General features: G+C 48.2%; 1 protein-coding gene across 1 annotated transcript; it reads right to left on the reverse strand.

Annotated features, from left to right (window-relative positions):
• Window positions 1–939: 939 nt before the first annotated feature.
• On the reverse strand, window positions 940–19,409 carry LOC148113230 (vomeronasal type-2 receptor 26-like). Its single transcript, XM_087871951.1, has 3 exons — window positions 18,703–19,409; window positions 17,991–18,279; window positions 940–1,957 (listed from the first exon to the last, which is right to left on the reverse strand). Exons 1-3 carry the CDS (start codon window positions 18,930–18,932, stop codon window positions 1,139–1,141), a joined length of 1,338 nt encoding a protein of 445 aa, XP_087728077.1. The 5' UTR covers window positions 18,933–19,409; the 3' UTR covers window positions 940–1,138.
• Window positions 19,410–24,119: the final 4,710 nt, after the last annotated feature.

Consider the following 24,119-nt stretch of genomic DNA (forward strand, 5'->3'; position numbering starts at 1 on the left):
ATTAGGCTGTGCTGAAGCTGAAAAGAGCTGTTTTTTCTTGCTGTTTGCTTGCAAGGAGGCAGAGGGCAAAGGGTGGGGGCCAGTGGGTGGGCAGGGCTATATTTGGTGTATAAGACCCATCTAAATTTTCACCCCCTTTTAGTGGGGAAAAGGTGCATTTTATACTCTGAAAAATACAGTAACTGGAAACAGAATCTGAGTCAGCAGGAAGATGTTCATGGAAAGAAGGCAAATGCAGCCATAAGAATCTCAGGAAGTGAACGTTCTGGTTTGGGGAGACCCCAACTCAAGGACCACGTCCCCTTGCAGGCACCACGCTTGGAGGAGAATTTGCTGTTTTAGAGCTGAGCCAGTGAAGCAGAGAAGTTCAGTCTCCTCTTCATGGATTGTCTGAATGCAAAGGCTGAGCAGCCATCAGTCAGAGAAGCTTTAACTGGGATTCCTGCAGAGGAGGGGTTGGGCTAGATGGTCTCAGGGTGTCCTCCAAATTTAGAAAGGTTGTCATGCCACAACATGTATCTATTGTGCTGTTGTTGCTCTAGCCCCACCTAGTGGCCGGGGGCAGATAAGCCTAACTGTATGGTCTGAAGCCAGACTCCCTTTTCTCTCAGCCTTTGGAGGAGACGGAAGCAGCCGGTTTGATCGAGACACATGGTCATCCGGAGGCCTCCGTCCCTCACACGGAGCATCCTTGGAGAGGTTCCAGCTGCTTCTTTGTTGGCTGTTAGTTAATGCTGCCTATCTCCTATTTATCTTTGATTCTCACTCTTTGCATCTCCTCAGTTTCTCCGTGCCCTTTTCTCCCAATGAAACACCCAGATCCACCCCAGGCTCCCTTTCACTGGAGGAGAAGAGGGGGGTTTAGCTGCCTGTTGAGCTGCACACAGACCCTCCTGCAATGGGGACGGAACAAAGGGAAAATTCCACCATGCTCATCACAACCCACAAATACAGGAATTTTATTTAAAAAAGAATACAGCATTTTCAAATTAGCAGTTTGTAATATCAAAATGCCATGGTATCTACTCTTTGGAACCATTATTCCCTGAGTAATTGAATTGGACAGATCTGTTGAGTTGGTTCCCCTCCTTCTCCTCTGGATTCCTCCTCCAAAGGATCTCCGATTAATGGATCCATATCAGGACCACCATACCTGCCATGGCTGCAGCCTTGGAGACCCGAAACTCTTTTCTCCCTCCTTCCTTCTCCTCCTCGATCTGGAGGAATAAGCGGCATTCAAGGCCTGGGCCAGAGTCTGAATGATACTGTAACATAGATAGTGATTTGGGGCCCGGATCCTGTTCCTTTTCTCCTGGGTCTCCAGTGGGGCTTTCTGGGTGCATCTTCTGCGGCCTTTGACAGAAAAGACGATGTTTGAAAGAGAACAGAGAAAATAAGGATCTTGAAACTTTTCTTCCACAAAGAAAAGGGGTTCAAAGGCAGAATCAATTGGCCTTTCTTTTGCCAGATGACTAAAGTTCAAAATACTATGGATGTATTTGAGAAGTCTACGCTTTCTATGCTTGTTTATTTTATACCCTATAAAATTTGTGAGGATCCAGACTTTCCCTTCAATGGGTCCTGGCAGACGCATCAATGTGAAATGGAAAGGAAGAATTCTCTCCCAAATGGAACCAAATTCCATGAAGTGAACAAAGACGTTGACTTGTCTCCACTTAGAGAGGGAATCCCTGAGGGATGCTGTATATCCAGTTGTTGAGAACAGTTGTGATATAACCACACAAATTCCACTCCTGACAAGCATAGGAGAAAAAATCCTCATGAAATTCTCTCCATTTTCTGTGTCTGAAGCAAAGAGGCCAATCAGGGTCCATCTGAAATGGAGGAGCAGTGGGACAATTGCTGGGTACTGGATTCCTTCTTTGGGATTCATCCGGTGGAAAAAGGGGAATTTCCTTTTATCACTCAGAGCCTTTGAAACAATTGTATGACTGATCTAAAAAACAATGAAGAAAGTTGTGTTATATCTGAGGTCAGATCAAGTCCAAAATATTAGATTTTAATAAATCATGAATGTATTAGAATAGTTTGTTAATCAGACATTGTTTAAAATATTAAAGACAGACTATTAGCAAGATTGTATAATTTATCACAATTATATTAACACGTGCAAATGCCAACTGGAGTATTCTATTCCAATAAAGGGCCTATTATAATTTTCGAGGTGCATCTTTTAATTGCTGCATCTTTTTTTGCTTCTATATCCCAGATTCTTTCTGGAGGAAATTTTTTAACTTCTTTCTCCAGTTATACAAGAAACAGGCAGACCTCAAAGATTTGTCAGTTGCTTAATCCAAGTTTGGTCTCTAATTGAAGTTTTGTCTGTTCCAACAGCCACAATTTTCAGAGTCTGTCAGTTTCCATAGATTAAATTTCATGCCAATAATACCCATATTTTCTGAATTTAGACAAAACAGAAATTGGGTAAATTCCCAAATCAGCTCTGAGGGCAGCAGCTGGAGTCCTTGAGTACCCCAAGATACTCCTCAGAGGCTGAGATTGGGTTGGTTCTGCTGGTGGTTTCTCTCTGAAGCCCCAAACATCAGATTGATGTAAGAACATGGGGGAAAACTGGGCCTCAGATACTTTAATAATTGGGACTGAAGAAGCTGGAGAGCTAAGAGGTTTTAATTTAAGCACCACTTTCACTCCTGCCCTTTCTCTAACTGAGCTCCTTGGATGATGAGGGAGCCAAGATTCAGGCTCAGAGAAAACAACCCCAGGTAAGGAAAGGTGTTACTTGCTCTATTGTCTGACCATCCATGGCTATGATGTCATTTCACAAAGACCATAACTTTTGAACTTGCTTTATAAATTATCAGATAATTATTAAGACAAAAAAAATCCAAGTCTATACAATCCAATGTGTAAGTATGATAAAATCACATTATCTGTATAAATCAGTGTATTCCAATAGGAATTTAGCAGGCTAAACATGTGTACCTAGAACAGAACGTATAACAAAATAAAAGGGTTGGAAGGGACCTTGGAGGTCTTCCAGTCCAACCCCCTGTTCAAGCAGAAAACCAGGCATAATAGCAGTAACTGTGAGAGGGATCCTGGACTCTTGGTGGACAACCAATAAAATATGAGTCAAGAGTGTGCAGCGGCAGCCAAAAAAGACAATGCAATCCTAAATTTCATTAACAGAGGGATACGATCAAGATCAAGAGAGGTACTAATACTACCCTATAAAGCCTTAGTAAGACCACACCTAGAATCCTGCATCCAGTTTTGGTCACCACACTATAAAAAAGATGTTGAGACTCTAGAAAAAGGGCAGAGAAGAGCAACCAAGAGGATTAGGGGACTGGAGGCTAAAACATACAATGAACGGTTGCAGGAACTGGGCATGGCTGATCTAGTGAAGAGAAGGACCAGGGGAGACATGATAGAAGTTTTCCAATATTTGAAGGGCTGCCACAGAGAGGAGGGGGTCAAGCTGTTTTCCAAAGCACCCAAAGGCCGGACAATGAATAATGGATGGAAACTGAACAAGGAGAGATTCAACCTGGAAATAAAGAGATAAAGCTGCCTTCAGAAGTTGTGGGAGCTTCATCACTGGAAGCTTTCAAGAAGAGTCTCGGCTTGTCGTTCGTTCAGAACTGCGATAGGAAATAATCACCAGTAACGCACAGAGAATCAGGGTTTACTTTGGCAATGATAAGCTTGCAGTCAAAAGTAAAGTACAAGTCGGTGTTTTGGTTCAAAGTCAGCGCTGGGTGTAATCACACCACAGTGCTATTTAACAAAAACTCAGCCCCTTAAACATACATCCGGTGATTATCAATCAAGCACCCCCCACTCCCTTAACAGTAACAGCTTGGAGCACCAGAGCAGCGAGGACAGCAGAATCGGAGAGGCCCAGCAACGTCATCAATCATCGCCCTGAATGCTGCTATCCAGGAACTATTTGTGTGTTTGCTGCGGCTGCTTATCTCCACTCCTTTTCCTCCCACACCCTCCATTGATGGCGAGCTCCGGTAGGACTCGACAGGCGGCCCCCCCTACCGGGAGCTCACCGATAAATAGAAAGCATACAAATGTTAGTCACTGTTACGATCCTGTATTAGGTTTGTCTGGGTATTTCCGATGGAACCGTTGTATCAATCGGGCAGCGTGAACATCGGGTGCTGCCACCCACGAGGCCTGTGTTACAGGGTATCCTTTCCATCGCACAAGATATTGTAACATCCCACTACGAACCCTGGAGTCCAATATTCGATCTATCTCATATTGGTTGGTATGCACGGGACCCGGTGGAGTAGTCGAGGTACTTTCTATCGTCACCGGTTTCACCAAACTGCTATGGAATACGGGATGTATCCTACTGAACAGAGGGGGAAGTTTAAGAGCTACGGTTACGGGATTGATGACTTGTGTTATGGGAAATGGTCCTATATATTTAGGTCCTAATTTTTTACTGGGCAGTCGGAGTTTAAGGTATTTCGTAGATAAGTATACTTTGTCTCCTATCCGGAATGGTTTTGGATCAGCTCTTTTCTTGTCTGCATATTTTTTGTACTCGTCTGCTGCCTTTTGTAATGCTGTTTTTACACTTGGCCATACATGACTAATTTTATCGGCCCAACCGCGTGGCGTGTCACCGTCTGTCATAGGGGGATCTAACTCTGGAATGGCTGAAAACTCTCGGCCATATATTACTTGGAAAGGGGAGAACCCAGTACTGCGGTGAGGTATGTTGTTATATGCCACTTCGGCGAAAGGCAGGAGTCCTGACCAATTCGTCTGCTGGTAAGAAACGTAGCATCTGATATATCTTTCGACCATGGCATTGGCCCGTTCAGCCGCCCCATTAGTGCTCGGGTGGAATGCTGAACTTAACCCTTGAGAGGACCCAATTAAACGGACAAATCGTCTCCAAAACTTAGAGGTGAATTGAACACCGCGGTCGGATATAATCCTCTTAGGTGCTCCATGGAGACGATAGATATGTTGTAAAAAGAGTTCGGTTAATTGTCACGCGGATGGTATGCTTTTACATGGCACAAAGTGGGCCTGTTTCGAAAACAGATCTACCACCGTCCAAATTACAGTGTGGCCATGGCTAGGGGGGAGATTGACTATGAAATCCATAGCGATCTCTTCCCAAGGCCTGCTAGGATTCGCAACTGTCTGTAATAGTCCTAACGGTCGTCCAGACCAGGGTTTGGCGGTTGCACAGGTTGTGCAACCTTTTACGTATGTTTCTATGTCCTTACGCATTCGTGGCCACCAGAATTGCCTCCTCACAAGGTGTAGAGTTTTTAAATACCCAAAATGGCCTGCTGACTTGGCATCATGGCACCTGCATAACACTACGTTCCGTAAACGTTCTGGAACATATATTCTATTCTCCCTCCACGCTATTCCATCATTATAGCTAACCATAGAGGGGTTTTGGATTACCCATTGATCCTGTTGTAAAGCTGTTTTAAACTCGGTACGTAAGTGACCATCTACTTCTGTAAGTCTTAATAGGATTTGGGAAGGTGCAATTAGAGGTTCTATCACTTCCTCTTGCTTGCTATTATACTGTGGCATCCGGGACAGCGCATCAGCCAGGAAGTTTTTCCCAGCAGGAACATACCGCAACCGGAAAGAGAAACGCTGAAAATATTGTGCCCACCTTATCTGTTTGGGAGATAGTCGCCTGGGTGTTTGTAAGGCTTCTAAGTTTTTATGGTCCGTCCGTACCTCAAAAGGATGAGATGCCCCCTCCAAGAGATGTCGCCATGTCATCAACGCCCAACGGACCGCGAATGCCTCTTTTTCCCAGATCGCCCATGCCCGCTCTGTCGTGGTTAACTTTTTAGACGTATAGGCACAAGGTTGTAACCCTCCCTGCTGTGTTCTTTGTAGGAGTACTGCTCCTACAGCCACGTCGCTAGCATCTGCCTGGACTACGAATGCCTGCGTTGGGTCTGGATGCTTGAGTACTGGTTCTTGAGCAAAGAGTGTTTTTAACTGCTCGAAAGCCATTTGACACGCTGACGACCACGTCAACGCTTGTCCCGGCTTTGGTTTAGCCGTGGCCGGTTTGGTCCGTAACAGATCCGTTAGTGGTAGGGCTATTCCAGCAAATCTGGGAATGAACTGCCGATAGAAGTTTGCAAAGCCTAGAAAGCTCTGCAATTGCTTTCTGGTTCTAGGGGCCTGCCATTCAAGCACTGCCTGGACTTTTCTGGGATCCATCTCTACCCCGCTCTCTGATATTCTATAGCCTAGATAATCTATCCTCTTTTTGTGAAACTCACATTTGGATAGTTTCACGTACAGCCTAGCAGCTAATAATTTGTCTAAGACCTGTCGGACCAGAGATATATGTTCCTCTTCAGTTTGCGTGTAAATTAAGATGTCATCCAAATATACAAGGACACCCCTGTACAGATGTTCATGCAGCACTTCATTGATGAACTGCATGAACACCGCAGGGGCGCCCTGTAGTCCGAACGGCATGACATGGAACTGATAGCTTCCCAAGGGACAATTGAATGTTGTTTTCCACTCATCCCCTGGTTTGATTCGTATCCTATAATACGCTTCGCGTAGGTCGAGTTTCGTAAAGATACAACCGGTGGCTAGGGCAGCTAACAGGTCTTTCATTAAAGGAAGTGGATAGAGGGGCTCCACACACATTGCATTGAGACCTCTGAAGTCAACGCATAAGCGTAAACCCCCATCTTTCTTCCCACGAAACAGGACAGGGGCAGCCATCTTTGATCGACTAGGTGTGATAAAACCCCGGGCCAAGTTCTTGTCTATATATTTTCGTAATTCTTTTAGTTCGGGTTGTGTCATTGAATACATCCGGGGCTTGGGTAGCTTCGCCCCGGGTATTAACTCAATACTGCAATCCGTAGGCCGGTGAGGAGGCAGGGTCTCACATTCCTCCTCACTAAAGACTCTGGCGAGATCCTTATACACATTAGGATACGTCGTGTCTGCTGGTGGGCTCTCTACTTCTATTCCCCCTGCTGGCTCCTTTTCCTCCTTGGTAGGGGGAGGTCCCAACGGTAATCGAAGTTTGCGAAAAACCCCTTCCCACCATATCGTAGGAGCCCACTTGTCCAACCATGCTAATCCTAAAATTACTGGTTCTAACATTTTCTCCACTATAATAAACCGAATAGTTTCGGTATGCTCCCCAATATCGAGGTGCACCTTTTCTGTTATATGAGTCACTGGTGCCCCTCCCAGCAATGAACCATCCATTTGTTCAAATGTAATAGGGGTTCTCAACCGCACAACCCGCAGCCCAAGTTCGTCAACTATTGCCCTACGAATTAAACAACGAGTACACCCTGAGTCAATCAATGCCTCATATCGGCGTCCAGTGGTTGCCCGTGGGTTTCGGAGTACGACTGGTACCACAAAAGGTCGGATGGGGTCGCTCACCATCGGGTCGTGTTGGTCCTCATCGTCGTCATCACTATCCCCAGCCACAATCGGGAATTTTTCCGCCACCACTTTCTTAGTATCTGTAGCCAGGGGATCCCTCTCCATACAGGATGTTTGAGTCATTTGGGACCGTTCGGATGTTGGTCGGCCTCTGCCTCTCAACACAGCTCTAGGAGGGGGGTTTTGGTCCGAGTTGCGGGGCATGGGATGAGGACAGTCAGCTGCTCGATGACCAAGGCGATTACATCTGAAGCAACGAAACGCAGGCCGCTGGATCCTTTCCCCCAAGCCGGAGCCAGCATTCGGTTTAGTCTCCTTGGGTGTTTGTGTGCGTTCTGCTGGTCGTTTTCCTTGACTTGCAACCCCTTCACCCCGTATACGGAATTCTCGGAGACCGACGTCCAATTCGATGGCTGCCTTGTACCACACACTCAACTTGGGGGGCAAGCCCCGGTACACGCAGGCTTGCCGTAAATCATGGTCTAGTCCTTTATGGAATTGGTGCACCAGAAGACGTTCTGGCCACCCCACCAACCGAGCCGCAATCTTTCGGAACTCCTGTACATACTCCTTTGCTGGTACGCCCCGTTGCTTAAGCGCAAACAAATCCCCCTCTGCAACCTGGGCGCTTGTTTCGTCTTCAAATCTGGCACGAAGAGCCTCCAGAAATCGTCCCATGTCCACGAGTTCCCTTGCATGTTTAGCATGGAGGCCTGCCACCCACTCAGCCGCTTCTCCCGTCAGGACCCCCGTAACAGCAACCACCATAGCCCACTGGGAGGGATACCACTGTCCATATTGGTCCATATGGCTTATCACCTGGCTTAAGAAAAGAGCCACTCGTTCAGGGCTTCCGTCAAAGGAAGTCTGCAGGGCAGGCGGTCCCCAAACGGCCTGCGGGACCCACAGCCCCGGCGGGGCCCCCGGAGGCCAAGGCATGGGGCCTGGGGTCCTCGCTGCTCCAGTCGCTCTCCTGTCCTGCCTAGGTCGGTCCCTCGTCGCCCCGCGACCCCCAACAGGTAAGCCCCCTGCCAATTGCGTTGCTTGGGGCTCAGGACCGGCTCCAAGGTCTCCCGACGAGGCACCTTGGTCTTGTTCTGGAGGGGGTTGGTCCATGGATCGTCTAGAGGTCCGCTCCATCCTCAATTTAGGACTTGTGAGCCGGAATTGGGTCTCCGAAGCAGTCACCCCTGTATCCTGCCAAGAAGAACCTGGAGGCTCCAGCCCTGCAACCCAGGGCTGCCAGGATGGGGCGTCACGAAATCCAGATTCCCCAAAACACTCACGTAGCATATCCATGGTGCTGGGACCGGATGAGGCGGGATACCCCCAATCCCCTTCATCCTCCTCAGTCCATCGTCTTTCCCTCCAGCCCTCCACATCTCCACCACACTCCTGCTCTTCCAAGGCTGTCCCTTCTGCCATATCCCCCTTTGCTGCAAAGCCACAGGGACTCCTCACCTCTTGCGAAAAGGAACCAAGCGCTGACTTTCTCTCGGCTTGTCGTTCGTTCAGAACTGCGATAGGAAATAATCACCAGTAACGCACAGAGAATCAGGGTTTACTTTGGCAATGATAAGCTTGCAGTCAAAAGTAAAGTACAAGTCGGTGTTTTGGTTCAAAGTCAGCGCTGGGTGTAATCACACCACAGTGCTATTTAACAAAAACTCAGCCCCTTAAACATACATCCGGTGATTATCAATCAAGCACCCCCCACTCCCTTAACAGTAACAGCTGCGAGCACCAGAGCAGCGAGGACAGCAGAATCGGAGAGGCCCAGCAACGTCATCAATCATCGCCCTGAATGCTGCTATCCAGGAACTATTTGTGTGTTTGCTGCGGCTGCTTATCTCCACTCCTTTTCCTCCCACACCCTCCATTGATGGCGAGCTCCGGTAGGACTCGACAAAGAGACTGGACCGTCATCTGTCAGAAATGGTGTAGGGTCTGCTTGGACTAGATGACCTACAAGGTCCCTTCCAACTCTCTTAATCTGTATCTATCTATACTATTCCAGACAAGTGGCTGTCCAGTCTCTTCTTAGAAGCCTCCAGTGATGGACCACCCACAATTTCTGAAGGGGAGACGTTCCATTCCTCACCATTAGGAAATTTCTCCTTAGTTCTAGATTGTTTCTCTCCTTGATTAGTTTCCATCCATTGTTTCTTGTCTTGCCTTCTAGTACTTTGGAAAATAGGTGGACCTCCTCTTCTCTGTGGCAGCCCCCCAAATATTGGTACATTGCTATGATGTCACCCCTCGTCCTTTTCACTAGACTAGACATACTGAATTTCTGCAACTGTTCCTCATATGTTTTAGTCTCCAGGCCCTTAATCATCTTTTCTGCACTCTTTCCAGAGTCTCTACATCTTTTTTATAATATGGTGGCCAAAGCTGGATGCACTAATCCAAGTGTGGTCTTGCCAAGGCATTATAATATGGTACCAATACTTCATATGTATTCTTGATTTTATCCCTCTGTTAATGCAACCTAGGACTGAATTAGCTTTTTGGGCTGCTGCCACAGATTGCTGGCTCATATTTAGGTGATTGTCTACTGGGACTCCAAGATCCCTCTCACAGTTACTGCTATGGAGCCAGGTTTCACCTCATCTGTAAGTGTACATTTGGTTCTTCTAGCCTAAGTATGAAACCTTACTTTTCTCTACAATGAATTATAGTTTGTTAGATAGGCCCAGGGTTCAAGTCTATCTAGATCGATCTGGATCATCAGTCTATCTTCTGGTACGTTGGCTATTCCTGCCACTTTAGTGTTGTCTTTAAATTTGATGATTTCTCCATTTCTCCTCTCATCCAAATCATTGATGAAGATGTTGAAGAGAACTGGGCGTAAAATGGAACCTTGGGGTCCCCCACTGCTTGTTTCCCTCCATGCAGACGTAGTTCCATTGAGGACCACAGGCTGACTCCATCTGGGGGGTGATGCCGTCTATCCCACATATTTTTAATTTCCTGAGAAATAGGTTGTGGTTTCTCTGTCAAAGCCTTTCTGAAATCCAAGTACTGTATACTACATGCCCTGCATTTCATTGGTCCACTAATTTAATCATTTTTGTCAAAAAATAAAATAAGATTTATTAATGATCTTCGTTTTTTTATCCTTCATTATTCCTGGTAAGTCATTCATATTTACACTGAATAAGAAGGGTTTAAATATGCACTCCTTCCCTTCCTCCTTGGTAAGTGTTATGATCTTATAAGGACATCCGCCGGGGGATTGGCTGATTTCACTGGCAGGAACTTTAAATAGCTGTCATTGGCCGGCTGACTTGCTGGAGCCACATAAAAGGAGGCTCACCCGGCAGTTCGTTTTCCTATTGAAATAAAGTGATGATCGGACTATAGCTGAGTCACGTCTCTTTTCCCTGCGCTGATCTAACACTGGCGACGAAGGACGAGGAAAGAACCGACAGCAGATCAGCGGGCACGATCGCCACCACCACCCAGAAAAAGAGCTGAATCACTGAAGCGGAATCGCCAAAGCTGAGTCACAGAACCATGTCCAGACCACAGATCTCGCTGGCTCCGTTCGAGCCAAACCAGGAGAAATGGAAGTCCTTCATGGTCCGATTCAGACAATTCCTGGCGGGCAGCGGATTCACCGATCTGGACGACAACAGGAAGAGAGCTCTCTTCCTGGCTCACTGTGGCTCAGGGGTCCTGGAAATGGCCATGGACCTCGTGACACCGAGAGACATCGAGCTGATGCCATGGTCTGAGCTACAAGAAGTCCTTCAGGAACATTACGCTCCATCAAGCACCCCGTTAGCCAACTGGTTCGACTTCCATCAGCGGAACCAGCACGATGGGGAATCAGTCAAGGACTTCATATTGGCGCTCCGGAAAATCGCGGCCAGCTGCGAGTTCGAGAATGTGGATGTCCAGCTAAGGGACCTAATTGTCTTCGGAATGAGGGACAGCACAGTCCAAAAGAAACTCCTCAGCCGGAAGAAAGTGTCCTTAAAAGATGTGATCGAAGAAGCTACAGCCGCCGAATCTTCCGACAGAGCAGTAGCCGTGATGCGGAGATCCAAGGGGATCGACAAGATCCACAGGGATCCCCAACAATCTTCAGACGAGACCACCACTGGGTCTGACTCTGAATTTGAAATGGCTGTCCATAAGGTCACAAGACCCCAAAGGCAGAAAAAGCCTCAAGATGGTGGCCGGGAGGAATGCTGCGCCAGCTGCAACGGGGACCATCCACGCGCCAGATGTCACTGGCGGGATGCGACCTGCAGGCGCTGCAGGAGAAAGAGCCACATCGCTGAGGCATGCAGAGCGGCAGAACCAGTCTCAGAGGCTCCCAGGACCATGGACCGCGAATACCAGAGGTCATCCAAACGGTCCCAATACCCCCGGCGAGACGGAGAGAGCCACGTAAAGAGCAGAGGGGTCCATCAGATCACTATAGCGCATGCCGCTGCCAAGGGATCCGACAAGTTCCACGTGACCGTTCACGTGGAAAGGACACCATGCCCCATGGAAATCGACTCGGGATCGCCTTACTCGATCATAGACTGGGGGGCAGCTGAAGAAGCTCAAGCTGCAGCTATCCAAAAGACACCTCGAACTGCTGCAAGCAAGATGTTCTGTCCCCGTCCACACACACACACAAACACAGCCAGCCGAGGGTTAAGGAAGCACTTGGCACACACCCAGGTCTTTATTTAACTTGGCAGCAATATACACACCGTCTGCCAAGTGCTTTTATTTCCACAGAAACAGAAAGATAATATACTCAGCGTACAAGAGTCCAACAGAAAATAATATTCCTCTCCGCAGTTTCGGACGATGCTTTAGTGACTATCCAAGGTTTATTTTTGTTCGTCACAAGGATCACTGGCCACCACCCTCTATTATATAGTCTCTGGGGTGTGGTCCAGTGACTCAGTTCTAATCCCTAGCACGCCTCCTGAGCTGCTGCAATCGTTTATCACGCCTTCGGAGGCGTGCGTCCAGGAATGATGTCTCTCCTTCACTCTCATCCGAGACACCTGTCTCCCTGCTAATCTCCTCTCCCTCGGCCAGCACCTGAGACAGTGCCAGAGGGGAGGGGCCTGGAGAGGGAGGCCTGGCTGACTCCTTTTCCTCATGCTCGGAGCTTTCTTCCTCCGATGGGATAGGCTCAGAGGGCGGGGCCACAACACTATCCCCCACCGCAGGGCTCTTCCCCTGGGTCTGACGGTCGGGATGGGGTTGGGACAGGAACTGTTCGTGGAAAGCCCGCACCAGGTCAGGGGCCTGAATGGCAGACGCGTCCACCCAGGTGAAATCCTCGGCCCTGTACCCCTTCCAGGCGATGAGGTATTGGAAGCGCCCCTTCAGCCAACGGGAGTCCCGGATACTGTCCACCTCGTACGTCGAGGCGTCGTCCTCGTCGGCTGCAGCTGGGGGGGGCAGGCGTCGTCGGGCGGCGGAGATGGCTCGCGGGGGCCTCAGGGACCAGGAGGGACCAATGAAAAATGGGGTGGAGCTGCATGGAGCGGGGTAGAGTCAACCGGTAGGCCACCAGGTTGATGACCGCCTTGATAGAGAAGAGACCGATAAAGCGGTGGGCCAGTTTCCTCACTGGCTGGTCTGTGGGGAGGTGTTTCGTGGACAGCCACACCCGATCTCCTACTTCCAGTGGTGGCGTCGCCCGGCGGGCGCGATCGGCGAACCGTTTATAATCCTCTTTTGCCCGGATCAGCTGCCGCCGCACCAGTTGCTGCACCGCCTGCGGCTCCGAGAGGAAGTCCCGGGTCTCGGGAACAGGGGAGTCCATGATGATCAATGGGAAAAGCCGTGGATGGTATCCGACATTGGCATGGAACGGGGTCATCTGGGTGGAGGTGTGTTGGGAGTTGTTAAAGGCAAACTCCGCCAGGGGAAGGTACTCGGCCCAGTTGTCCTACTCTGGTTGACAAAACAGCGGAGGTACTGCTCCAGTATGCCAATGACCTTCTCCGTGCCCCCGTCAGTCTCCGGATGGTGCGACGACGACAGGCACACCTGCACCTCCAGCGCGGCCATCAGGCTTTTCCAGAAGCGGGCCGTGAACTGGGCCCCACGGTCCGAAACCACCTGATCCGGCAGGCCGTGGAGGCGGAAGATGTGCTGCAGGAACAGGCGAGCCGTGGTGCGGGCCGAGGGCAGGCTCAGGGATGAAATGTGCCATCTTCGTGAGCGCATCCACCACCACGAGGATGGTCGTGAATGTAGCGGACGGGCAGGTCAGTCAGGAAGTCCATGGAGATGGCTCCCCACGGTCTCTCTGGTGTCGGCAGCGGCTGGAGGAGTCCAGGAGGGGGGCCGGACGCGGCTTTGGCCTGTCGGCACGTCACGCAGGACGTCACGTAGGCGTGCACGTCGTGCCATACCCGAGGCCACCAAAAAGTCCGCGTCACTAAGTTCAAAGTCTTAAAGAAGCTGAAGTGCCCCGCCTGTCAGCGTTCCAAATTAGGCTCTCTTCCAGCGCTGACATAACAAGATGAACTTTTACCTAGTTTTGTATGTACAGATAGTGTTTCCTGGGAGACGAGGATGGGGGCTACATTCCTGTGAAAAGAACGTGCTGGGAGGTAGAAATGGATCTGCATGATGGCCAATGGGACATTGGGGTTGGAGAGCGGAAGAGGAGGGGGTTGGAAGGAGGGGCCAGTTTGGCTGCAAAATGAAATCAGGAATGTCGGACTCGGCTATTCTTAAAATAAAAGTGATTCATTAGAGTTTGCGTTTGAGAATGAAGTTTATTCAAGATAGCACCGAAACCTGACACCGCCGTGGGGTTGTCATGGCACTGGTTCATGACGAGGGCTCGGAGCGGACTCATGGGCACGTACAGCCGACCCCGGTGCCTGAGCAAGCCCTCCTCCACGGTCCATGGGGACGCGGGGCTGACGTCCGCTCTCCGCTGCTGCGACCAGTCGTCCCGTCGCTGCGCTTCCAGCACCTGAGCCCGCAGGCCCCTCGGAGATCGAGCTTAGTGAAGATCGAGGCCTCCAGCAACCTCTCCATCAGCTCTGGGATCAGCGGCGGGGGTAGCGATTCCGCACTGTGATGGCATTCAAGCGCCGGTAGTCGCAACACAGCCGTAAGTCCCCCATCTTCTTTTTCACTAAGAGGACTGGGGCCGAGAGCGGGGAGATCGAAGGCCAGATGAACCCACGGGCCAGGTTCTTTTCCAGAAAGTCCCGTAAGGTGGCCAGCTTGGGCTCCGACATGGAGTACAAACGTCCCGAGGGCAGGGGCGCGTTGGGCATCAGGTCCACCACGCAGTCGTAGGGTCGGTGCGGGGGCAAGCGGTCCGCCTCCTTCTCGCTGAACACGTCTGTGAAGGGTGTCAGCTCCAGAGGCAAGGAGACGTTCGGGGCAGAGACGTCCTGGCCGGCACAGGTGTGGCGAAGGTGGTTGACACACTGCAGGCTCGGGAACGAGATGGCGTTTCTCCACCATGCCACCTGAGGGTCGTGCGCCCGAAGCCAGGCCATCCCCAGGACCAAGGGAAAGTGCAGATCCGCCGTCACATAAAACTGGATCGCCTCCTCGTGGTTCCCAATGGCAAGGCGCAAGGGCTGGGTAGCGAATTTGATGGGCCCCGCCACGAGTTCCCGCCCATCGATAGTCTCGACCCTCAACAGAGGGTCCACTGGAACCAAGGGGACTTTGTAATGGGCCACAAAGGCCTGGTCCATAAAGTTCGTGGTGGCCCCCGAGTCCACCAGCACGTGCGCCTGGAGCCCCTCCGACCGGTTAGCCAACAACACCCGGGTGTTCAAAATCAGGTGCCGAGGGGGCACACAGTCCATAGCCGCCGACTCTGGCGGGGCATGGTCACGTGCCTGACCCAGGGTTTCCCCTAGGCCAGGCCTGGCCCGTTTCCCGGCTGGTCACGCCGAGACTCCGGAACAGGCTTGAGCGGTCCATTCCGCTTCCGGGGACACGAGGCGGCAAAATGTCCAGCCTCGCCACAATAGAGGCACAACCCCCCTTGGTGTCTCCGCATCCGCTCCTGGGCCGTCAGTTGTGGTCTGGCTGCTCCGAGCTCCATGGGCTCCTCAGCCATCGCCACAAAACGCGGTGCGGTCCTGGGCGCTGTCGGTGCGAAACGCGGGGGTGCCGACGCTGTCGGTGGTTCCAGAAGAGCCCGACAGGGCTGTCGCCGTTGCAGGCGCCTCCACACGAACCAGCTCGTCCTGCATCTCGTTGGAGAGGCCGTCCTGGAAGGCATCCATCAGCGCCGCCTCATTCCAAGCTGAATCCTGGCCTAGCAGTCGGAACTCCGCAATATAGTCCTGTAGGGGGCGCTTGCCTTGGCGGAGGTTCTTGATGCGCCTCGCTGCTGTCTGCACCCGGAGGGGGTCTTCAAACATGGTGCGCAGGTGTTGCAAAAAGCCCTGATAGTCCAGGAGCAAGGGGCTATTTTGCAGCAACAGGGACGTGGCCCATCGGGCGGCAGTGCCAGAGAGGGAGCTGATAACAAATGCCACCCGAGCCCGGTCATCCAGAAAATCCTCCGGCCTCATCGCCATGATGGCTGCGATCTCCGCTAGATCGGCTTCACCCCCAATACAACCCGCAAAGCAAAGCAAACAACTCACAGCCACCACGGAGTTTCAGAAGCGGAGACGTGGTGTTTGCGCTAAACTTCCAGGGCCTGCCGAAGTGGAGCTGGACAATGGACGAACCTGCAGACGGCACATTGACCAGCTCCGGAAAAGGTGGAGGGAAGTCAAGGGAAACCACCCCGATGAGGTAGACCTGTGCCACCCCAACGAGGTAGGCCTGCAACACCCCGATGAGGTAGGCCTACAACACCCTGAGGAGGTAGACCTGCCCCACCCCGACGGGGCAGGCTGGCACCAACCTGGCACGGCGGGCCGCCTCCACCCCAGCGAGGCAGACGAGGTAGACCGGCACCAACCCAACACGATGGGCCATCATCTCACCAACAACGCTGACTGGCGATTCCCCAGCAAAAGGGACTCCCACCATCATGACGGGGTAGACTGACGACAACCCAACATGGCAAGCCTACACCGACCCAGCGGGGTAGGCATCCACCACCCCGGCAAGGGAGACCGACACTACCCCATCGGGGGAGGCCTACCCGACCCCGACAAGGTAGGCCAACCCCACCCCAGTGGGACCGGCCAACAACAACCACAACTACAAGCGGGAGCACATCCATGGGGATGTTCCGCCACCGCCGACGGCGAGAGACCCAGAACAAGAGGCAAAGAAAAGGGAAAAGAGCCAAGGGTCCTACCGCGATTCAGCTGTCCAGTCTGAGCGAGAGGCGAACGCCAGGAACCGAGCATCCGTCATCCCGGCCAGGAAGAGGGACCTCACTGACCGCAGAACGATTCCTCCACTCCAGCCGGAGGCGCTAGGCGAGGCCCCGCACACTCAACGGCCGAGTCCCGGGATGTTCCACCGCAGGGACAGTAGAGAGCAGAAGGCCAACTCGTTCGGAGCAGCGTCGATGAAAGAACTGAGCCGCACAGGTCAGGTAGGACTATTAGCCGCCCCGCCTACCTGCGCGATTACGTGACCTATGTCGGCCACGGATTGACTGACTAAGAACTAGGAGGGGAGGGGTGTTATGTCCTTATAAGGACATCTGCCGGGGGATTGGCTGATTCCACTGGTGGGAATTTTAAATAGCTGTCATTGGCCGGCTGGCTTGCCGGAGCCGCATAAAAGGAGGCTCGGCAGCTCAGCCGGCAGTTCGTTTTCCTATTGAAATAAAGTGCTGATCGGACTATAGCTGAGTCGCGTCTCTTTTCCCTGTGCCGATCTAACAGTAAGCATGGATCCTTCTTCTCTTGGCTCCATTGAGTCCAAACCTCCCTCTCAAACAAGGGCTTGGATCAGGGCCAACAGTCTAAGCTCCATTTTGAGGGCAAAACATTTTCTCCATCATATTTCTCTGTTTATTGAGTCAAATGTTGCACTAACATCTAGAAAGCAGCAAACCTTGTTTTACCTCACTGATATAGATTAGACATTTCAAGACAAATCTGTTGCCAATATTAGATTGTTAACTTGTGCATTATTCCTTATAAAATCTATATAGCTTTTAATTCTACCTAAAATCTTCTGGTTCTTCTGCATGGAATGCATTTTTTCTCAAGTTTAACTAAGAGGATCATGGCATAAATTTTAACCACAATATCTGCTAGTCTATTTGGCCTATAATTTTTATTCCATTTTTTTAGATAGGTAAAATGCTACTATTGCCAACTTCAATCTCAGTGGATAGGGCAGGCATCATTTATCTGTGAAAATGAAGATGCTAATAGGGGCCCCAACAACCAAGGATACTTTTTGATCGGTTAAATAATTGGTAGAATGTCTTCTCCAGGGAATGTATTGCTTGTATTTCAGGCCTTTTATGATGAATCTCAAGATGAACATAATGGGGTAAAATATTGACATTTTTGATAATATGGAGAAAATAATATGCAGCTCTTGAATTCCATGAAGAAGACATGATTACATCTATTGTTCACCCACCACCACCCACCCCTCACTTTACCAGATGGAGAAAAAGACACACAAACCTGTGGGACTTTGTAGGTGCCTCCTAATGTTGACATCTGGATGGAGATGTCCCTGTCAGCTGCATCAAGAAGAGCCAGAAGGTTCTCCTTCCTTCCACAGCCGTAGTTGGGGACATTGGCTTCTCCAGTGGAGAGAATGTCCAGCAAGGCATCTGAAGTGTGGAAAGGGCTCAAATGGTTGTCATGGATGTTGTAGCCAAGTGTGAGATTGTGCAAGAGATGGGAATGCTTGTTGGCCAGTTGAATGTTGAAAATGAACCGTAAGCCATATGAAAACCAATGAAGACTCCTATTGTTAAAACATGTTATTATAATCAAAAGCAACAATAAATACTGATTTTAATATATAATCTTCCAGAAGTCTATTGAGCCTTAAGCCAACATTGATCCAAAAGCAATGATCAGTTACACAAATATGGGAATGGCTGTGGTATGGCAACTACAACTGATTTCACCACTACTTTAAATTCATTATTCAAGTGATAAATTAAGGATTGAAGTGAGAAAGGAAAATAATCTGCAGCCCTTTCAGCTTTTTTTCAGATCCATTTTTGGATTTGAGTCTCTTTCACAAAATCAGACAAAAGAGAGAAGCCATGGAAATCAAAATCATTCAGGAAATTAGACATATTCCCCAATATAGGAAGAAATGAAAAATAAAAAACTGAAAAGAAGGAGAGGGTTAGAATGGATGGATGACTGAATGACTTACAAATCATGGAAAACAAACTGAAGAGAAGGAGCCATGTTGAAAAGCAACTTTCTATGCAATCTTTCATTTCCAGTGATGACTATACCAATGAAATGGTCTCCTGGGCTGTAAAAGCTCTGTGGTTGTTTTCCATCCTGGTTCTCTGAACTCAGCGGGCATTTCATTCTCAGCTTCCCAGAGACTGGATGGGACAAAAGCAGCAGCAGAAGCAGAAGCAGGAGGTCCATCATTCATGGCATGAATCAATGAATCCCTTTCCTGTTTCTAAAGAAGAATTAGAAGAATCAAAGGACTCTCACAAGGTGGAATCTGAGGTGTCTTTCCTGATTCAAATACAGAGAAACACTCAGCTTTATCTTGAAAGGAGAGAGACGTACATTCAAGAGCACAGACTCTGCCTGTCCCTAAACTCCATATTTCTCTGCCCAAAGTCTCCCCTGGAGGATTCGGCCAAAGAGCAGAGCTGAAACTTTTACCATAATTCTCCCTCTCAGGAGGGATCCCTGGATAATTCAGCTAGTTCTTGCAGTCAAAGATTGTTGGGAAATTCTCTAGAGGGAAATGAAAGGGAAATAATCCCCATGTGACTCATAATAACAGGGGCAGAGATGGAATTAAATCAGTCATCTAGATTTAAGAGGTTTGGGAGCTCCATGCTTGAAAGTGGCCCCGGAGGGAATACACGGCACCTGTGGCTGAAAAAACAAATAAACCTGATATTTATTTGCATAGTGATGAAAGACAAAACTCTGGGGGCCAGTTAATGCCAGAGCATGTCACAGACCTGAAATAGCTGCCAGCTGAGTTGGAACTTTATTTTGAAAGCTAATGCTCAAGGGCATCACACAAAAGGGCTGATGCAATAGTGTGACCAGACTCCAAGAACAAAATCAACCTTAGTGAACAACTAGTTTTTCAAACTTTGCAGAGTTAAATAAATCACATCCAGAGAGAGAGAGAGAGAGAGAGAGAGAGAGAGAGAGAGAGAGAGAGAGAGAGAGAGAGAGAGAGAGGGAGAGAGAGAACCTAATGGTTACAGAATCTAGTATACCAGTATATCATATTCTAGTATTATTTATTATATCCTTATTATTGTTTCCCTTCATTCCACACTTTTTATTTAAATGATGGAATGCTTTCCATCGCGGGAATCATGTGACTACATGATAACTCTTAATTGGCATGCTCCAGATGGAATAAAAGAGGCCACCACTCAGGCTGGAAAGTCCAAAAGTTGCTACTCCTGCAACAAGAAAAATCACAAACAAAACCCATTCATACCACAATGACCACACCAGTTTTTGGAAAAGTTTATTCTCAGCAGGTCTTCTTCAGGAATCACTTGCCACTCTTTAAGTTCTTTCACTGGTCCTTTTACATGGGTGTAGTGGTCCACCCTTTGTCTTTAGGTTGGACTGCTGTTTCAGTAGTCAGCAGGACTTGGTAGGACCTGTCCCAGGCTTGGCTAAGTTTGTCCTCATGTCAGGTTTTATCAGGACCCAATCACCAGGCTGGAACTTATGAACGGCAAAATCGAGAGGTAGGGTTTGAGCCAGGAGTCCTTTGATTCTGAGGTAAGATGAAGAAGAAGAGAGGCCACGTATACAGTTCTTTACGAACATGTCTTTAGTTCCCTAGTGTGGAATTTCCCCCATTCTGTCCAAGCGTGGTAATCCAAACATCATTTGGCAAGGCAAGCGTAAAGATTTGGTTCACAGCAGAGATGATTTTGCATTCCATGGAACATGACATTCCCACTGCCTCCATTATTAATTGAAGCACTTTTGCAGTAAAATGAGTCTCTTGGTTGCTGTCTATAGCTTCTACTGTCCCATATTTAGGTATTATCTGTTAATTTTGGTGACTACTGCTGAGTGGCTCTCATGGCTGGATAAGCCTCAACCCATCCAGTCAAGTGATCCACTATCACCAATAAATATCTAAGTCTCCCCACTTAAGTTAGTCTAATGAAATCAACTCAAATGCATTGAAATGGTCTCACGCTAAAGTAGCCCTCCCTTCTCTTTCTACTGCTCACATTTTCTTTAACTAGTACTTCTCACCTAACACTTGAACATTCAGTTCTTTCTGCCGCTGCCATCCTGGCTTCCAAGTAGCACCTCAAGCTTCAAAGAAATTCAAAGCTTGATTTCACAAGCCTATGCAAACCAACTTACCTAAATGTCTTCTCTTACCTGCTACCACTTTCTCTTCCCATCTATAAACAAATTAACCCCTTCTCAGCACCAATATCTGATCGTCCTTCTAAATCTCCTTGTAAACTGAGCTGGATTCAAACAAAAACAAGCATACTCTCAATCAAGATCATCCTCACTTGAGGAGGGGCACTAGGGCTCCTCCAAAAGTCAACTTTCTGCTTTCCTTCACTAACACTGCCATAGCTGCCACTGCTTGAACACAAACTGGAAATCCTTAACAGGCAGGATCTAACATTTTAGACAAAAATGCCACTGACTCTCTCTTACTACATATTGTAATTTCTAACTCATCTCTGTAACAATTCCTAAAAAGGCAGCAACTTGTGCTGCTAACAAACAAACAAGCAAGCAAACAAACAAACAAACAAACGGATAGGATAGGATAGAGCACCTTGTCAAAATTGCATTCCGAGCCAAAAACAGTGAAACTGCAAAGGCAGGTATCAGATATCACCCTTTATCCTGCCTTTTTCAGGCTGGTTCAGCAGAGAACCAGCCCGCAGCCCCCCTTTTTCCTGCTTCTGTCCTCCTTTCATCTCTCAGCATCCTTTCAACAAAACAACCCTCTGCATTTCTCTGTAACCTCAACACACAGGCATTCACAGGTCTCAGGATCACTTTACTTTATGAGCTTCGGGACATCTCACACACACACATTCACATTTGTACTGCAATCAGACTTTTTGTATACATCAATTTCACATACAAAAATTTCATTTAATGCTTCCTCCATGCAAACCAAATTATTTCAGGGAGCTTTTCACAAGCCAATGCGCTCCATTTTCTAAATAGCTTTTTGTGTACTGTTGTTAGAGGGTCTCCTGCAGGTTTGGAAATGATTACATACATACACATACACACACATACCATCAAACATTTCCAGACCTGTGGAGGTTGTTTTTTGTTTTTTGTTTTAATTTTATTTCCTTGGGCAACCTATAGCTTATTCTTAAAGCAGTGGGAAAACTCAGAGAGCAGTTTAAATCATAAATATGATTGTGGGCCCTAACTACTTTCCATTTCCCACAGCTCCAAGCCGAGATGTTTACTTAATTTGCAGGCTAGCCAGACATATCACAATCAATTCTACATACTATTATTATAGATGCATATCCAAGAATTTTGTAACAGAAATCACACCAGATTGATCAAGTCAAATTATATGAGTCTCCCCATTTAGGCAGGTTTTACATTTTTATTACCTGCTAAAACCCAGGTGGGAAGAACAATAAACAATTTCTTCTTTATTCTTAGTTCTTTCAGACTTCTCTGGCTCTTTTGAGAATGGTAAATTATCAAGATCTTTATAACACTGCAATATTTCTTTGCCACCCATAGATCTCTCTTTAGACACTAGATTGTTACTACGTGCCTCTGCCCTGGGGGTGTTCTGTGTGTTCTCATTCTAACTTGGACCTCTGAGCAATCGCTGGCCCATTTTAAAGATCAAGATGTATAAGAGGTATACACATCGTTTGCATTTAGCCAGGGCTCTCATGAGCAAGTTTGAACTCCATTTTTCTTTTTTACAGACAACTTTTACTGCCACAACATTTTTCATTCATTTTTTTTATACTCTTTTTTTTTGTTTTGTTTTTTCACAACTTGTTTGTAACGTGTTCCAGTGGGCTAACATAGCCAAATGGAGAACACGGCCCAATTCTTGTTACTAGTTATTTGTTCCAAACAGGCTACCAGCATGGTTGCCCATTTTTCCCAGGGGATTCCTTTCTGTCAGCTCGAAGCCTGACTAGACTCTCTTTCTTCCTGAGGAGATTTCCCACACCGTTCTATCGGTGCGAAGCCTAACCAAACCCTCTCTTTTTCCTTAAGAGATTTCCCAGACCTCCCCTGCGGGTCCGAAGTTTGGTCAGAGCCCTCTCCTGCACTACAGATTCTTATTCCAACAGTCACACTCCTTTCAAAGCGATTGTCTCTGGCTGATCTCCTCTCGGATAATCAGAAACGCAGATTGGATCTCCACACATCGCTTCGAGGGCAAACCTCTGAGGAATTTCCCTCGTCTCATTCACACACTCACAAAGCAACACTCCCCTTCCCAAGAAAAAAAAATATATACTCACCCAGAAGAACTCAGTTCCATACCCCCCCACAGTGCAAGCCTCTTTGTTAGGCGTTCAGGACAGGCAGGATCGGAGCCTGCCAGCAAATGACCAGATCAAAGTCACTGGATAAATTTTTCCAGGAGCGCTCTTGACTTCGGTACTGGTCCAAGCTGGTTTCTTCCGTCTGCCTTTAATGAAGGCCACCAAGCCTCAAAGCAGCTCAGTTTGTGGGAAGCTGAATGCAGCCACCTTGAAGAAACTTTGCCTTCAAGTCCCTGTTCGGGCGCCAGAAATGTAAGGTCCCAAAATACACTTGAGTCACCAGAATGCCAAAGAGAGAGACTCAAGACGAGGCTTGCAAAAAAAAAACAGATTTTATTTATGGCCAAAAACAAAATCCAAACAAAATTTCCCTGGCCCTGGAAAGTAGGAGTCTATCCAGATCAACATAAATGAAGACTGAGATAGTACCATGCTCTTAGATGGCACAAGAAAAAAAAACAGGGAGAAGATTAATATGGGTTCAGGTCAAATGGCAGGGACATGTTTGACAAATACCAGATACATTACAGGCCTAATAACAGAATATGTTTGTTACAGGAGATACAAATAGGCATAATATATGTGATACAAATACAAAGGCATATGTGTATTACAAGAACCTAATGGTTACAGAATCTAGTATACCAGTATATCATATCCTAGCATTATTTATTATATCCTTATTATTGTTTCCCTTCAGGTCACCAACCTGGAGTGGCACCAAACTCCATACTTCTGGGTGACCTTCTCCAGCAGACTCTGGGGACAAGAGACCCGGTTGAAGGACAGCAGAGGTCAATTCCCTTGTTATTGAACTATCTTCCTCCAACATCACTTTCCTGACACGTCCTGACAGGAAGGACCACAACCACTACAGGAATTGACCCCAGGAGTGTAGTTGTGGCTTTTCACAAACAACTTTTTCTCCATCCTGTCCTCTGCACCTGGAGCCCTGAAGAAGCTCAGGATCCCAAGAGGAGAAGTTGCTTCTCCCTGTAATTAATAATGATTATCTGGGCCTTGGAGATCTCCATACCTGTGATAGAGAGAGCAGATTGAAGCCACATGTAAAGGATCTTGTATCAGAAAA

Source organism: Pantherophis guttatus, chromosome 6 (assembly GCF_059756535.1).
Source record: "Pantherophis guttatus breed Tessera chromosome 6, ASM5975653v1, whole genome shotgun sequence".
Lineage (NCBI taxonomy): Eukaryota > Metazoa > Chordata > Lepidosauria > Squamata > Colubridae > Pantherophis > Pantherophis guttatus.